Here is a 17854-nt window from a genome sequence, read left to right on the forward strand (position 1 = left end):
AGCAAAATCTAGTAAAAGCCTTCTTTCCTGGACAGTAGAGAGAGTTAGTCCAACAAATCCTGTCAGGTAAGGATTACACCAGCCTAGAGTTCCAGTCCTTTCCAATCTTCTGCTGCCATTGTCATTCATGTCCAAGCAGAACAGAACACAGACACTCCCACATTTCATTCAAATGTAGGGTGAGCACACAAAGGCTAATATTTTGTGTGATGTTTGCACCCAGTTAATAAAAGAGTGGTATTTAAAGGACAGAAACTCTCAAGAGACTGGACTAATCCTTTCCTGACTGAATTGGTGCTTTTATCGAAGTCAGGAGACACATAACCAAGGGTTAGAGAAAGTGCTCAAAGAAATAATGCATGTGGCTAATCTGCTGACCAGCAAGCGTATGTACACATGAGGACTGTTTTCGGAAGCATTTATACTTGTCCCCAACCTTCCAAAGTTTGAACCCTTGCTCTTTTTTTGTGTCTGCAGTGGGCATGAGTCAAGGTTCAAGCTTCATTTCTTAGAAGATGATTGATAACCAAACAGCTCTCCACTTTCAGGGTCAAACCTGTTAGACTAATCCTCAACCTCAAGTGGGAGGGGACTTTGGTGGTAATCCTGAACTCCTGTACAGCATCATAGCACAGGATTACCAGGACAGGACAGGACAGGGGTGGGGTGTTGTGGTGTGGTGTTTGTTTCACAAATAGACTAAGCCATGGCTGACCGATTAACCATCACGCTGTCCGGTTCTGGGGCAGGCCGAGGGCTAATCTGTCCCAGCTTTCCCTACATCCGTTCATCTCCTGCCACAATATCTGTTGCCTGCACAGATAATCCAGCCACCCTGAGCAGTATAAAAGACAAGAGACAGGTTTTAACCAATTCATATATTTATATATATATATATTCTTCCTGAAAATTAGTATCTAACAATGATATGATTGATTACATTCAGCTTTGAGCCCTTTCGACATTTTAAATGAGAGTTACAATGACAAGACGGACGGGTGAAAGGAGACGTGGGAGGGGGTGGGAACTACACTGAGAAAAAGCATCACCAGAATCCACACAAAAGATTAGGGAATCATAAATTATTTGAAGCAATCAAATCATACAACAACAAAAAAAAAAAAAAAAAAGGGAGGGGGGGATTCACTATGTAAAGACCTTCCTCCCTCTGTGCTTAAGTCCTACCCCACCTTGCTCTGGGCACTTGTTGAATACCTCACCACATCTGCTGAACACCTCTCTCAAGTTGTGTGAGGGATGTTCTGGCAGAGTAAATGTATTTAACGGGAGTAGCCGCACAGCCCAGCGGAGAACATGATTAGGTCAGCTGTACTGTAGCATCAGATGCACGCTAGTCTGACTTGTTAAAGCAGCATAAGCAGACCTTCACCTAGGTGTTTCTAGTCTTCAGCACGTGGGCCTGTGGTGGGGAATCCAACTGCTCAGGCTTCCTAAGAGCTTGATCAGTAAGACTTTCCTCCGCAGCAACTAGTCTGGGTACCCCCTGATCTGAGCTAACAGGAGGAATAAAGTGCTGGTAGCTGATCTAGAGGTGTTCAGGAAACACGGACACACAGAAATCCAGAAAGAACTGCAGGTCTACACTACTGCCCAAAAGAAAAGAGAAAAGAGAAAAAGACAACTGTACAAAATGTTCAACACAGGCAGGATTACACTTCTCAAAAGTGGGCCGAGACGAAGCGATAAGAAAAACATATGGGACTGTAGTTCCTGAAGCCTACGGTTATTCAAAAGTAAAATCAGGTAATTTCCTTTGAGATCAAGTACAAAAAAAAAAAACGTATTCCTATGGCAAGCCGTTTTAGCTTAAAACGCCACCAGCGCTACATGCCACATCTCGGTAATGTAGTTTTTCCCTAGTAGAAGCTGTCTTTTCTAATATTCAGAACATTTGAGTAGTTATAATATCAGATCTGACTGATCAGAATGGCTTTAGAGACCTGTAGGTCAGGATGTTATATGCTTAACATAATATTGACTACTCCTATATCACATGAAATTGAACACACTTATCTATAATTATAGTTTTACTAGTTTTTGTTGCTGTCATTTCTATTATCTAAAATTGCATACTAGTAAAAAAGATCCAGGTCCACATATTCAGAAATTAATCTCCAGTTTAGTTTTACTAGTTGTAATGTGAATTCAAGAAATTAGCAGTTTTAGATCTCTAAAATATAATTATAGAATTCTATAGAATAGAATTCTGACTAATAAGAAGAATATAATTCATGCCTAAAACTAATCGTCACTAGTCAAAATCAGCGTAGATATCTGAAATTACAATTTCTAATTGATCTGTAGATATCATAAATTGGAACTTGTGAGAGTCTGGGGGAAAAAAATAATATATATATTTATTTTTTATTTTTTAAATTTACTAGTATGTAATTATAGATTTGTAGAAAACAAAAAAAAAAAACCCACAGTAAAACTATAATTATGTATGAATGAGAGAATGAGATTCCATGCAAATTAATGGTAACAAATTAAAATTAAAAATACAATTTCATAGTTGATTAATTAAAAAACTGCATTACATAGATTTTGAACGCTGAACATTTTTACCAGACAAATTTCAGCTTGTCTTGCTGTTAGTATCTTAGGCTAAAACAGCTTGCCATTTACTTCTAAGTAACTACATTACAAATAATCTGGGGAGGAAAAAAATTGATCGCACCGCTCAACCTTATAAATTCCATATACATATATAAAAACATCATGAGAAAAAAACCAAACAAAAAAAAAAAAACAGCGTTTTAGATGCATTTTTGCATATTCATTGGATGGTCTGGAACTGTTTGGACCCCCAATTCATTTAAATTCCCTTTTTCATGTCAGTTCCATAACGGTCATGTAAATGCAACAAATACAAACACACCCAAAACCTGATCATCAAGTAAGCAAGTACTTACTGAGATGCAAAGTTTTCTAGGCTGACAAAAGCAGATCGGTCTTAGAAGTTCAACAACACATGGAACTTCAGCACGGCTCGATCAGATACAGGTCTTGCAATGTTAGAAATGAAACACTCACGAGTGAATTTCCAAGTGTTAGTGCATTTAGTCATGTGTGATTCAAAAGTAGAACGAGTCAAGCTTGTGTAGAGGTCACTCCCTCATAGCGCAAGATTCCCATGGCAACACAAATCCCCTCCTCCCAACAACTGATCGTGGGAAAGTCAGATTGACCGACAGCGTCCAGTTCTGCTGGGCAATACAAAAGCCTAGGGCTGAATGCCAGGGCTCCCCTTGCGGTCACACAATGTGGAACCGACAGGAATGCTCTCAGGGCAGCACTGGAAAGCTAAAAACGGAGGACTGCTCACTGTGATTTTTGGACTGTACTAAAGAGCATTTTGCATTCTGGAAGGGAGAAAGATTATGTGAATAAAAATGCAACTATGTACATTAAGACATCATATGTTGCTCTATCTAGATAAAGATAGGTCAGACCTGAAGTCGTTCTTTTCTAATCTGATATTCTAGGACAACGGCGTTCAAAAGTTCATGAATTCAATCATTTTCTACTGAAAAATACTTAAGAAGGCACTACGGCAATAAAGGCCTTTGTCGGACTACGTTTTCGGTGTCCACCAACTACATTTCACATTATATACATTAAAGACCTGAACTCAAAAGCTTCTAACCGATTTGTCATTAGCGAGAACTGGAGGGGTCAGTGGACCAAAGAGCTAAAGTTAAAACATAAAGACCTACCAAAATATTCATACTTTTCTTATTGGTTTGTTAGCCCTGATGTATTAAATGGTTAGGGTACATCTCGGAAAAATACTGTTCCAAACCTACACAATATGAACCAGACAGTTTTACCTGAAGGACTTTTGCAGTCAGCATACACACAATTAGCACAACTGACACAGCTGAACTTACTCTTCCCTGCAGAAACAGCAGCGTCATGGCAGACACACTTGTAGATTCATTGGATTAAAAAAAAAAAAAAAGTTAGAAATTAATCAGGTACATTAAAAGCAGCTAGAGTATAAACAGAGGCTGAAATTACCAATTAAGGTTAATGCATATCCTGTAGTGGGCTGTCACAAAGATGTGCCAAGGGCAGACACCGGACCAAACGCACATAATGAGACATGCAGTTGATTCAGTGACCTTAAAGTAACTGAGCCTGGGAGTACTGTTTAGTTGTAGGCAGGACCTCGTGATTCCTATTGTGTTTTTCATACATTCAGAGTACATATATCACGGATCTTCTTCAGAACTGCTGCCAATGGAATAAAATCACGGCAAACAACCATGGAATCCTCGCTAGTTTCAAACCTTTATGTGGAAAACGAGATACTAAAGCACAGGGGATCTAAACGAGAAGATAGGAAATACTCCTAAAAGAGAAAAGGGGCAGGTCTGCTGCCCCTCAGTCACTGCTGTCATCCTCATCCTCGTCGTCAGAAACGTTGTTGGTGCAGAACTTGCTGCCAGGTGGGCGGCTGTAGGAGTTCGAGCGGACTGGCAGGGCGGCCCCAGTGGAGAGCTGCTCGTAGCAGAACTCGCACACACGGACCGGTTTCGACGACTGGCTGGGCAGCAGAAACTTCTTCTCCGAGCAGGGCCCACACACCACAAAGCCGCACTTCCTGCAGTGGTGGCGTCTGCTGACGGGGGTAAACTTCACCTTCTGGCAGCGCATGCAGACGGACGCCTCCGAGTCCGGCACCCACACCGCTGCGTGCTCGCCGGTGGGCGACTTGCCGCTCTTCTCCAGCAGGTCCGACACACACTTGCTGATGTGGCTCATCCACTCTGACTTCTCCGTGGCTGTGGCGGCGTATACCGCAAAGGACTTGGTGGGGGTTTTAATTAGCCAGCCATTGCGCAGGTCTCCCTCGTCAGCCACTGTGTCGATGGTGACGCTCTCCAGCGGGATGATGTGCTGCTTGTTGTACTTCTTTTTCTGGATGACGATGTTGCCGTACACCAGGATGTCGTTGAAGAGGAAGAACTGGCGTGCTTTGGGCTTCTTGCGGCAGAGTTTGGTGAGCACGCCCTCTCCGATGAGCACGCGGCCTGGGATGGCCAGAGGCTGACCGGCCGTGCCGAAGCAGCCCTCCACTACCGCAATGCGCTTGGAGTTTGCCTCGCTGTTTGCCAAGCGGTCCACCATCTTTCAGTAACCTGGGAAACAGAAAGGAAGACAAACAGGTCACGGCAATAGTAAAGTAAAGTAAGTTTTAAAAAACAGTGTAAAGAATAACTGCCAAATTCATGATGCTGTCAAAATAAATACATAAGTACATAATAAAAAAAACATCGCACATAACATTTTAAATTCCTTAGTTTAACTATTCATTCCAGGCTGAAGCAGCTGTTTGCCTACTGCATATCTCTCTGATAACATCTGTGGCTGAATCTCAACTGTCTCCTTACTCTCTATTATGCAAGCCACAAATTTCATCACCATCAACAGCTGCCTATACAGCTAAATAGTGCATTATAAAGTCATATGCAGAGGTTTTAGCACCCCTTTTCGAACTGTATATTTTGCTAGTTCTCCAAAGCCATATTTGAGCAGGAATAGTTTTACAAGTGGAGATGGGCAATGTAATTATTACCAAAGTTTCAGTGACTTATGTCCAGTCCGAATGCGTCTTGCCATCCTTTTTAACAGACAGAGTGCTCCTGTGTCAGTAAAGACTCTGGCACCTTTTACTTTCTGGAAACCAGCCAAACCGATAACCTCAGACTATACTAATCCTGAAAGTACGAAAGTATGGAGGAGCATAAGGCAGCATTAAGTATCACAGCATGGCACAGATACCTCGGGTTGTGACAAACCACAGACATTGTGTGACGTACAACACTCACATCCAGTCATATAGCTGCTAATTTCGCTGCTAATTCAGTTCCTCGTCATACTGCCCACCTCTATGTTGCTCCTGCTGGACACTAATGATGAAAACGTTAAATTGTTCACTCTGGAAAAAGAAGGTTACTGAAATCACTGAACATACTAACTGAACCATTACATTTTCTATTTAGTCCAAGCTTAAACTGTTCCTGGGTCTAGGAAATATGAACTTACTCTTATACATACAAAACACCTCAGGAAAGCCCATTTCTGCTGACGTTCTGATCACGCCTTACGTAGTAAAGCTCATTTCTTACACAAATCCTTAAGCTCAAACTATATTTAGACCCACATACAAATTTGGTGTCAGATTCAAACATCAACTTCCAAAAAGTGTACATCTGCTTATATGCATGGATGGGTGCACAGCTGACACATGAATGCACATGTAAATTTCCCTTTGTGCCCACATCTCGCATTCTGAAGCCATTCAAATCTCAGAATGTCAACATGGAAAGCAGAGGCAGTAGAAGCACGGATATCAGAGATGAATCTTAATCAGCTGCAGTCAAAATATACTCTTATATAAAAAATATATATATAATTTTTTTTTTTATTATTATTTTTTTTAAACAATACCAACCATAGGCACATGCTGGCTAAACAGCTTTAAGAACTGCAGTGTGTGAGAGGCTACAGATCCCTGACGCAGTTCTGGCAATTACTTTAAATCACTTAAATCAACAATATTAAACTAAAACAACCTGTGGAGAGAGTTTATCCTGAATTATTAATTACAGGAAATTAAAATAAGTTAAATAGTGCAGTACTGTGGTATTAATGTTCAAGGGAACTCTTCAAATCTGGGCTTCAACTGCTAAAATGTGTCAGCAGCACAGAAGAGTGAAAGCTGAAGGCTTCATACACTTCCTCTTTCCAGTCACCAGGCTCTCAACGTTCCGAAAAAAAACAAAACAACAACAGATAACCACGCAGCTTGCTAAAGGACTGTGTGGACATCCACTGAATCAGCTCACCACTCTGCAACTGAGAAAGCATCCAGCAGCTGTGCAGGCTGTAAATGCACGTTGTGCATGTAAATGCATGCCCTACACCAGCAATGCCAACTGAGGTGAAGGCAGATGTGAAAGCCTGCTGCACCCAACAAAAGAAAGACCAGACTGCTCATCCATCTTGAAATGTAGCCAATCACCCAACTCACGACAGCTTAGACAGACTACAGCAGTGCCACGTACACCATTAAAACAGCAATATGGTACAAAGCACTCTGGAAGGCCTTAGGGATACATTAGGGAGGCACGAGGATATAGGAATCATACCAGTATGAGCAGATAATGTTTTAATTTTTTTTTTTTAAATGATGACATTGGACAGATGTTTAAAAGCCAATATGTAAAAACAGACATCTGATGGTGTGCTCTTTGTACTGCAGAAGAGTATATAAGTATATATTGCTATTCTAGGTAGATGTAGCCCAGTGTCTACTTTTATAAAAGTACGGTCATCAGCATCTGCAGAGATATATTAGGGGCCGTTTTATTGGCAAGAACATGGCGATGGATACGATAGGGGTTACGATTCAATATAGAGGGTATGCATGTGACATCACAGGTGGCAGATTCCCTGTGGGCATTCACTCGACTTTGTGTTCTGAGATGCGAGGCTTTTTCCTCTTAACGGGTCTGATTTGAGCCCCAGTTAGCTGGACGTTCCTGGCTATACATCAACCACTGGGTCTTTGGTAATTTGGATGAATCACTGTCAAGTTCAGCTGCCTTTAACCTGAGCAGAGAATTGCAATTGAAAACTATCCAATCAAATGAAAAAAACCATCTTCATATGGATAAACTTTTCTGCATTCAGAAAGAACCACAGTCTGTCACCAATCTTTCCATTTTACTGTTCATTAAAAATCAACACCGTGTTTGAGAATAAAACATTGCATTATTTTGAAATATTGATATTTTCTTACACCCCTAGTATATACACAAACACATAAAACCATGTAATAGCAAAAACGTCAAACATCATCCTGCACTAGGTGCTCTGTTTTCTTTAAAGCAACATTATGCAGTATTTTAGACTTAAAATTTAAGCTTCAGAAATCACTGTGATGCGCCACTGACCTGTAATAGGACGAAAATCTTCTCCATTACTGCCACTCGGACAGATTCTACAACACTATGTAACTTTGGTGAAGCTGAACGAGACCATTCACAAGAACTGCGTAACACTGCATAACCGGAGTGATATTTGTGTTAAATCCTGCAATATTACCCGATCGTGTCAGTCGTCAAGGTTCTTTTACTTCAGATGGCGGTTCTGCCTCTCTTGACGACAAATGCACATTTACTGCTGTCCATCAGGAAGGGCTCAAATCAGGATTTGTATTCATAAAAAAAGGTGCACGTATTCATGGCAGGGGTGTAAATGAAAATTACAAGTAGGAGTAGGAGCCCAGGACCACAAAATACTAATTATTGCATAATGCTGCTTTAAGTACCACAAGGGGAAGAAAAAAAAAAAAAAAAAAAAAGGAAAGAAAGAAAAGGAAATGGCAGAAGGAGGGGGGATGGGATGCCAGGCCAGCAGGGATGGTCTATTCTGTAGAGGGAGTTAGCAGTAAATAAATATACATATGCATGATAAGGCTGGATTTAGCCCTTTCACTGCGTGACTCAGTACTGATCATGAGAGGGTCCAAACCTTCTGAACCTTCTGAACTTTTTGAAACTGTAGAAGATCTTGCTTAAAACAAATAAATAAGGGTGTGTCATTTTAAACCGATCTGATTTTCAAAACACAGACAGATTTAGCCACTCAAAAACATCATGTAAATTGATTTTCACATGAATTCATGTTGAACACTTCTTCAATCAGCTCCACCAACTCTGCAGCTCATGGTGGGGGGGCACCACTTAAGATGGGGCAACAGAACTGGGCAAAAGACTTTATATTCTACTATGGAAATCATACCCACACAGATTTTTGCATTCAGCTCCATGTGTAAGGTGTCAGTATGACTAAACACACTTGTAATTTCAATTTACCCAAAAAGAATGATCTGATGCTAAATTAAAATGCTAATAAAACACTTTTTATGATGAATGCAACTGAACTGAATACAACAGTAATCCTAATTTCCTTTGCCTTGCCTTCACTGTATATGCTGCAGGGATCAATGCCATAGGCAATACTATACTACCACAATTAACCTGTGGTTTTAGAAATCAGCAGTAGTTCCATCACTGACTTGTTTTTGACGCATTTCATTGCAGATGTTTACAGTTACTTCAACAACTGTGCAAAGTAACTGCTACTCCTACTACTCCTGTAAATAGGCTTCCAACACACAACGGAGGCTACAGCACAGAATATACTACAACAGCACAGAAACTGAAGAAGCAGAAGTGAAACTGGCTTTCCCGTTACACTGCGGTTCACAGTCCAAGTCCAAGTCTTGAAAACCCTTTTTTTTCTTTTTTTCTTTTTTTAAATAAACCATACCAACACTAAAATGTTGTGTTTTGCGAATAAACAAGTAACTCTCCAACATCCGAACCAACATTTTCTGTTTATCTTTGCCCAATACCTTCCCTATACCAAGCACCCAGCACCCCACTGCTTTTCTTTCCAAACTGTTATATACAGTATTTGTGCCAATGGGAAAAAAAATGAAGGCTTTCAAAATATTATTTATCATAGCTATTCTTTTTCTTAATTTCTCAGGTACGGTACTGTTGATGTGCTTTGTTTGTTTTCTAATGGTTCATTTAGATTTTAATAGTGACACAAGACAAGAGGTGAGGGCGAAGTACAACAATAACAAGCATGACCAAAATAACAGCTCCCACATCTGCTTAGACCTTGATCTAACCAGAAAAACCAGCACACACACACAAAACCAGTTCAGGTTCGAAATCCTGTCTCACACATGGCATCATGATATTTCCTGTGTCACTTCTCACAGGAATCGCGTTATCTTGTCAAAAGATGGTGTGTAGACCAGACAGACCGCTGGGGATTCCTCCTAATAAATGGCCGAGTCATTTGTGACCCCCTGCTGCTGATCGGTCATGTAGTGTGCAAACCACATCCAATTCAAGAATCCCGATTGCAAGAATACAAGCAGTGCAGCAATCTGACTAGGGCGGACATGGCACAGCACTACGTCGTCGGACAGCGGAACGCACTCGGAGGAGAATGCCATCGGTTACGCTAAATGAACATCAGTTAACAGATGCCCGCACTGGTTAGCATCAGGAGGCTCTCTGGGACATCTGGTCATGGAAGGCTGTGGCATCAGGCAGGGGTTTGAAGGGCAAAGCGGGACAGCAACTTCATTAAAAGGGGCCAATGCCCCCTCTGCCTGGGGTCTCTGAACTAGTAGAGCAATAGGCAGGTACAGCTGACAGAGGACTGTCAAAACCGCAGCACTCAAAGCTAAACAAAGCTCAGATCCCGTCAGTGTACGCGTCAGCCCCACGCACAGTGAGCCATACTCTAGCATCATGCCACACGGGACAAGCGTGTGAGGTCACCTTCAGGAATTTAACAGTATCAGCAGTTTAAGGAAACACTGCTTAATTTTCCATTTCCTTTTTTTGGACTCTGGAAAGTGTAACATTACCTGACTTAAACACATAAATATTAAATATTTAATCTCATGATAGGCTCACACGTCTTTCAGACCGTAAAGAGTTCAGAAGATCCTCTAAAAGAGGATTTACAGAATGAAAGTCTAATTTAACTAGATTAAAAGTGGAGATTGCTCTTAAAGGAGCCTACGTGCCTACATGAGGTAAATATTGGCTCTCTGACGTGACGGCACAGTTCTCTTACTTTCCTAGAAGGACTTTTTGGTTGGCCTAAGTTTTCGTCCACCATCCCTTCTAGCTCTTGTTTACTGAATTTTTTTGAACGGCAAGTTTGATTCTGTTCCGTTGCTTAGTTTGAATTTATGAATTGAACTAAACAATGGAAAATTCAAAAAGCTAAAAGTTAGACATGGGGTTAAATTTTGAGAATTAATTTTTTTGATAACTGCTTTTAAATAATTCACCAACCATTCTCTTAAATCGCTGCGGACTTTTGTTAGAAAGATATTAGTGAATGACGCCCGATCTTATGACTGTTTTCATCTTGAGATGTTTTGTAAGCTTTTTTTCTTGGGAAAGTGTTTATGAAGCCGTTGCTGATGAGTGAACTTAAAGGAAGGCGGAGAAAAGAATGGGGGGTGGCGTCCTTACAGGAGAAATGTTCTGATTCAGCCTGACAATGACGAACAAGAGCAGACATGTGCCTTTCACAAGACTCCTCAGTATGACTAACACACAACCGTGTGCAGCCTTAAATTCAGAAACATCACAAAAATTCTACACTACATACTACAAGAACTTTCACCAACACGCAAGCAGGAAGAAAAAAGAGCTTCTGGGATTTCCTGCATGGGATTTCCAGTCGTCGCAAGTTCCTTTCTCGGGTTCTTTTCCCTGTTCTCTCTCTCTCTGTCTCTCTCAGTCTATCGCTTTCGGTTTAGAGCTGTGTGTGGACTGGCATGGGGTGGGGGAGGAGTCGGGCATGGGGAAGAAATAGGAATGCATGTGTAAGAAATGCTCTGCATGTGTTGAGTAACCTCACTAACCCTCCCACTCCCTCACCTCTCACTGAACCAGTCTTACCTCAAATACACAGCTATAGCTGGCCTATATTTCAGCTGCGGCGTATACTGGTTCTGCTGTAACTCTATATTACATACAATTAGGTAGTGATGTAGTAAATTAAGATAAATTGTATTATGGGTGCTTTATTATGTTGGTTAGTTTGTTTCAAGTCGAAAATAGATCAAATACATAAAACATCTTTCTGAATATTTTTGTGTGAAAGAGGCTACAGTTAGACAGTTTCATGAGACAGTTTCACCTATTAACCAGCTATTTAAAAAAATAATGAATTAATTAATAAGAAATTACCCTAAAACATCTGTATACCTGCATTTAAAACGCTCATATTCCACACTTTTATCCTAAATGTTATTAAATTCCATAAGGTCGAATGTCATTTGTATCAAATATAGTCATAATTTATTTTTACATGACTTTATTATCCAACCTGTAATCCCATATATTTAAACAGGCTGCTTCTTTCTACTTTGCCTTGATGCATGTAAATGAGCTAAACTGCTGAAGGCTGAATTGGCAGATCTACTGTGTGTAAATGCAGTGGATTTCATGAGATCACATGATCTCATGAAAAACATTTAGAATTTTCTTTTCACAAATGAACGTTACGCATTTAACGAATCCACTGTGGGTTAAACTGTAGCCTTCCAGGGGTTGTTTGTACTTAAGTCTATTTACATTCAATACAAGTTCAAGTAGCAAATTGGCCACAAGTAGCTGCCCTTGTGGGTTTCAGAGCAAGTCAAGAGGGTGGGCGTTGCAATATATTAAAAAAAAAAAAAAATAGGCCACAAACACTGGCCAGGAACTTACAGGAAGAACTATGCACACAGACATCAATACACATCATCAACTGTGGGGAGGAGGTCTGATGTAACCATTTGATTACAAAGCCCAACAGTTAAACTGTGACCGTGTAAGAAGCCTACTGTTTAAGGCTCTCCTTGGTGTTTTACTGTTTAGACTTAATGCAAAATACATGCGATATCTTGCAAGGTATTGATATTGACAACACAGATGCCAATACACACTTATTAGGGGTGTAATGGTATGTTTATTTACAACTTGGAGCTCCACCCTAAGCTGTAAGCAAGTAAAGTGGATTTAGGAGTATCACTAAGAGGACAGTGGTTTGTTCCCTAATGTCCCATCCGTACAAACATCAAGCATTTCCCTGACATTCTGGCCTTTCACCCACTTTCCCAACTCATGAAACCACGGTGGATCGGAGAAGGACAGCGAGTAGCTGTTGTAGCGTGTAGATGTGTGTGTGATGCAGGAACACACTGAACATGCTAACGTTTACACACTACAGGCTGTACTATACAACACTAGGTGGGACAAACTGTAACTTGCACAACTGGCTGTTCAAATAAATGAAAGGAACCCTGGATTAGTTGTACTGAACAAACACTAAACTTTGAAGTCCAAACCGCAGAGTGAATCAAAACGTGCCATTCTGTTGCCATTCTCTACTGCATAGTCAGAAAAAGTAACAATTGGGAATTGGTCAGTTTGTAACCTCACCCACTTTCTGAGGGAAAACAGACGCAGCTGTGTTGCCAAAGTAATAACAGACATGCTAGAAAAGCAGGAAAACAGAGCTGCCTTTAGTGTAAACAGTCAAAATGATTGCTAAGGCCTTTTAACCTAGAAACACTTGTTACTGTTTCGCTTTTAAAATATTATTCTCATGTCAGAGTGAAATGTGCTCAAATAGAAGGCATGCAGGTGACGTCACTGCAGCCACTCCCACAAGGATTCAAGGATTCAAGGAGACTTTATTGTCCTTCGCATCACATGTGGTACATGGGGTGGAACGAAATTGTGGTACCCAAGGACCCAGTTTTACCCAGACAGCAGTACTTAAATAAATAAAATATACATAAATATATAAAAATATATGTAAAAATGAAAATAAGAGCGGCTGTGTTGGCGTTCTGTGTAAAAGCCACTAAAACACAAAAACGAGAAAGAGCTGTTGTGCGACTGACTGTACAACGATCAGATTCAGCAGAAATTCAGAGCTCTCCTTTTACAGACTGCTGAAAGCTAAGGGGAAGAGAGACTAATGGGCTGCTGCAATTCTGGAATCCAGGCATCAAAACCAAGCCCACCCTAGTTGCAAATTTAGCGACATGCTAAATGCTCAAGTTTGATTAAACGGTAAAGCAAGCAAAACTTTGGAAAGCACTTCTAAGATCCTTCACTTAACTTTGTTGCTCTCAGATATGAGGTTTTACCCTCTAAATGTTTGTGATTTGAGCCTTACTGTCCATGGACCACTGGTTCTTTAGTAATTTGGTTGGATCGCTGTCGAGTCCAACTACCCTAAATTAAGCATGAATTAATCGTGTTCCAGCGGGAACGTGACGTCTCTGCAATAATTCTGTTCATCACTAGAAGATAGCAAGATCCACGGAAGCATCCAGGCTTTTTTCTGCCCTGGAACGAACAAAGCAGGGGGAACGAACTTACCCTGGGTGTCCGGGGCAGAGTCGCTTGCAGGCCGATGACCCACCTCTTTCGAGAGTACTTGGACGAAGTGTAGAGTATTACGGTCTCCATATTGACGTGTTTAGTAGTGTCTAAACTTAGAGGCATCTTTGAATTTTAGTCTATTTAAACTAGCTGATGTTCTTGTTGAGTAAATAGCAAAGCACTTTTGTAAGTCGCTCTGGATGAGAGAATCTGCTAAATGCCCTAAATGTAAATAAAACATCATACTACTGATCCCTAACGGCGGCTCAGCATCCCCTGAACACTGTGCTTATCTGGAACACAATTAATACACCACCAAACACCAGTTTGAATTAAGCAACATTAAAAAATCTGTCATCTGTCAAAGAAAAAAAAAAAAAAAAAAAAAAAAAAAAAAAAAAAAAAAAAACTCTCTGACTTGATACGGCTAAGCCCTGCACATCTCTAACCTAATTTTGACCAATACTGCATAGTTCTACCTACAACACTTTGTTCAATATTAAAAGCTTCTGAACAATAGAAGGTGACCCCCCCCCCCCCCAACCCAACAGAAACTCTCAAACACCACATGCTGGTCCCTCATGAAAGAGCAGTGTCTCTGCAATTGTAGGGCCATCTGTGATGGCCAGGGTTCAGAGAGGCAGGTGAAGAGCCCAGCAGCAGGTGCAGAGCAGAAATGTTTAGGAATTGTGATGCATTGAAGGGCTCAGAGCAGTCAGCTGCTTGACCTCAGGCACCACCAGCCAATCCTTTACCTGCAAACAACCACATAAGGTCAGACCATGCCACTCAAAACCCGTCCTGGCAGGGGCCGTGTGGTCAAAACATCAACGGACACCACCTTTATCTCTCGTCAGACAAGGTTGGGATCTCCTGAAGAACTCAAGAAACAAGATCTTCACATTGACAAAGCACCAGCTCTGTAATCGGACTGGTGGAATCAGTGTGCAGTAAGCGAAGTCACAGCGAACCGAGTCACAGCTGAACAACATGGGAGCCTGGGAGAGGGGGGATATGGAGCTGAAAAGAGAGAGGGGAAAAGGCTGTGCCAGGCACTCACACACTCCAAGTCAGCCACTGTGATGAGAGCTGTAGGCTCAAGCTACAGACATAGTTAATTCATGAAAGCGAGGCTTCCTCGACTCCATGTGTCTTCAGGGAGCACAGGCTCAAGTCTCAAGCTTTCATATAAGGACGGACAGTTTAATACACTTGAACTGAGGGCCTGGGACTCAGGATTATATGAGCCTAGCGGAGGGGTCGACAACATGCCTGTGCTTTGTCTGTGCCGACAAAGCAAAAATATGAAGCGTGAGACGCATTTGACTACAAAGTGTAAATGCATGTGACTAAAATCTGATTAGGATACAGTCCAGAAACTACTCCCATGAAGCGACCAGATGTAAACCGGAACTAACAGAGTCATGATCGCCACAGGCCTGCATCGTCATCAATTAGAGCTGGGCAATATGGAAATATTTCATATCACGATATTTAAAGACGTTTTTTACAAAATACAATTCATCACAATTTATCGTCATGTAGACAAAATCATTTAAAAAACTGCTTTCCAAGTTTACTCTCCCGTACTGTGATTTTTACTCAAAATATGCTACACTCCATTGAATTAAGTAAGACTGATTACACTCTCTGTAATAAAACGTGCAGATAATCAGCGCTCTTTAAGCACTGCCGATATTCACCATACACTAATAAAAGCATAGTGTACCACAATAACTAAATTTATCACAATCCTATAAAATAGTCACATTGCCCAGCTCTAATGTCAATACAGAGGGGCCTACGTGTCCATCACTGCATCACTCACATGCAAGAACATAACCGACAGCTGTGCGGTCATCTTTCTACTGGTGATGCATCTGGTTTTCCAAGCCCCAAATATAGTTTACACATGAATGCACATGACCATTACACCGATGTCAAAACTGAGAGAACGGTGAGAAATTCCACAAATACATGAGGCTGCAGTCTCTTGGCAGCACAGCACCTGTAAATTAACTCCTCTATATTCTTGTGTGAGGTAATATTTGTGATCAGCCATCTCCATGATAACTGTAAAAAATTTCCGGGGGGGGGGGATAGGGGGTCTAACAGGGCAAACACAACGTGTGTATTATGTGGAAAAGGGATCCTATTAATTATGTCTAATGCAGACGCACCGTTTGAACATCAAAGCTCAACGACCAACCAACAACCTACTCTATCACAGTTATTACCAGACACCCCCCTCCCCCATGTCCCCCAGCTTTGGTCTCAAGATTATGCAGCAACCGCATGCATGTTCCCTTGAAATTTCATACACAGTACCCTGAGAACACACCAAATGGCTTAAAGGTTCATAGACACCTTCTCAGCACCCTTAAAAAATGCAATCAAATGGCAGGGTTAAGTTCCTCAAGCTGGGGGTGGGGGGTTATTGGAACTCATGCGCTGCCTCCACCAAAGTAGAAGAACTTTCAGAATTGATCAAAAGGTTTTTCCTTCTTCTGTAAAATTGCCTATTTTAGTAGATACAAGGTTTAATAAAAGCATGGCTTACTGGGTGTAAATCAGTCAGAGCGGCACACAGAAAAAGTCGCTCCTGATACAAGAAACATTGTTCCTCAATCACGGTGTTCTTTAGTGTTTTGTCTGGCAGGTATCCCAGTTAAAGGAGGCTCCAAGTGGTACAGCAGACTTCGGGGCTGCCACTATGAGCCAGGTATCGCTGGTTCAAATCCACGGTCATGCTGCCTGCCATCAGCAGCCAGACTTCGAGAGAGCACTTGGGTCTTGCTGGAGAGGCAGAATTCAGTAATGCTGGCTGGCTAGCTGATGCATCAGTTTCCTCTAAGTACATTGGGGTGAAGCATGTGTTAGTGTTCACCATATCAGTGTCGGGATCATTACATGTGAATTTATTTATTTATTTATTTTTTTGGAACATTTGAAAAATCTGGTTTCTTTAAAAAAAAAAAAAAAAAAAAAAAAAAAAAATAATAATAATATATATATATATATAATTTTTTTTTTTACTTTTATATTTTATATTTTTCTTACTGATATATTTTTCAAATATTCCCTCTGTAGTTGTAGATGCCCATCCCACTCGTTATTACTTTTCCAGGTAACTAATTTTTATATTGATTACATACATGCATACATATATACATACATATATATATATATACACATATATACATACACACACACACACACACACACACACACACATACACAGTCTTACTGGATGTGTAGTATGTGATTGGCTAGCTGAAGAGATTGTAACCTGTCTGCTAGTGTTAGCTTTTAGCCTTGCACAGACACATACCTGCTCCCTTACACGGACACCGGCACAGGAAAAGGCGCAGTAAGTCACGAGCCTGGTTCACGTAACAACCCTGTTTCCTTCAACTAGCAGAATCCGGAGGTGAAGTGCTGTTTGTTTCTGGAAAAAAACTGACTATAAGTATCAACACTATATTCCCCAGAAGTGGCCGCTTTGTGTGTTTTACCGTGACGTGTTAGCCGTTGAAAGGCTTTTTCTAGTGGGTTGGGTGTATGCAAATTTTGGGGGGGTGTAACGAGCCAAGTCTGTAAAGTTTTGGGGTTTGGGAAATGGCCTGTTCACTCTACTTTGGTTACGCTGGATTTCTTTTCAACAAAGAGCATGTTACCTCCAAGTACTGAAGTCTCATTAACCATGCCAAGGAAATTTCATTTTTCCATCTTAGGGCACATTTAAACAACTATGTAACTGGAGCTGAAAACACATACTAGCCAGAAGATGCTCAAAACATAATTAAAAAATGAAAAAAAAAAAAAAAAGA

At 40.9% G+C, this 17854-nt stretch overlaps 1 protein-coding gene across 2 annotated transcripts in view; it reads right to left on the reverse strand.

Annotated features, from left to right (window-relative positions):
* Positions 1–370: 370 nt before the first annotated feature.
* The window catches only part of plekhf2 (pleckstrin homology domain containing, family F (with FYVE domain) member 2), a 29604-nt gene continuing 12120 nt past the window's right edge, over positions 371–17854 (reverse strand). The window contains exons 2-3 of one of the 2 annotated variants that reach the window (XR_011979675.1): positions 2937–5168; positions 371–835 (exon numbers count right to left, since the gene is read on the reverse strand). Coding sequence is in view for 1 of the 2 variants with exons in the window: in XM_072678903.1 (XP_072535004.1) it covers positions 4411–5157 (747 nt within the window). In the remaining variant the exon portion in view is untranslated. Of the gene's footprint in view, positions 836–875; positions 5169–17854 lie in introns of those variants that run through there. The other variant, XM_072678903.1, reaches the window with a different exon arrangement.

This window comes from Salminus brasiliensis, chromosome 5, assembly GCF_030463535.1.
Source record: "Salminus brasiliensis chromosome 5, fSalBra1.hap2, whole genome shotgun sequence".
Taxonomy (NCBI): domain Eukaryota; kingdom Metazoa; phylum Chordata; class Actinopteri; order Characiformes; family Bryconidae; genus Salminus; species Salminus brasiliensis.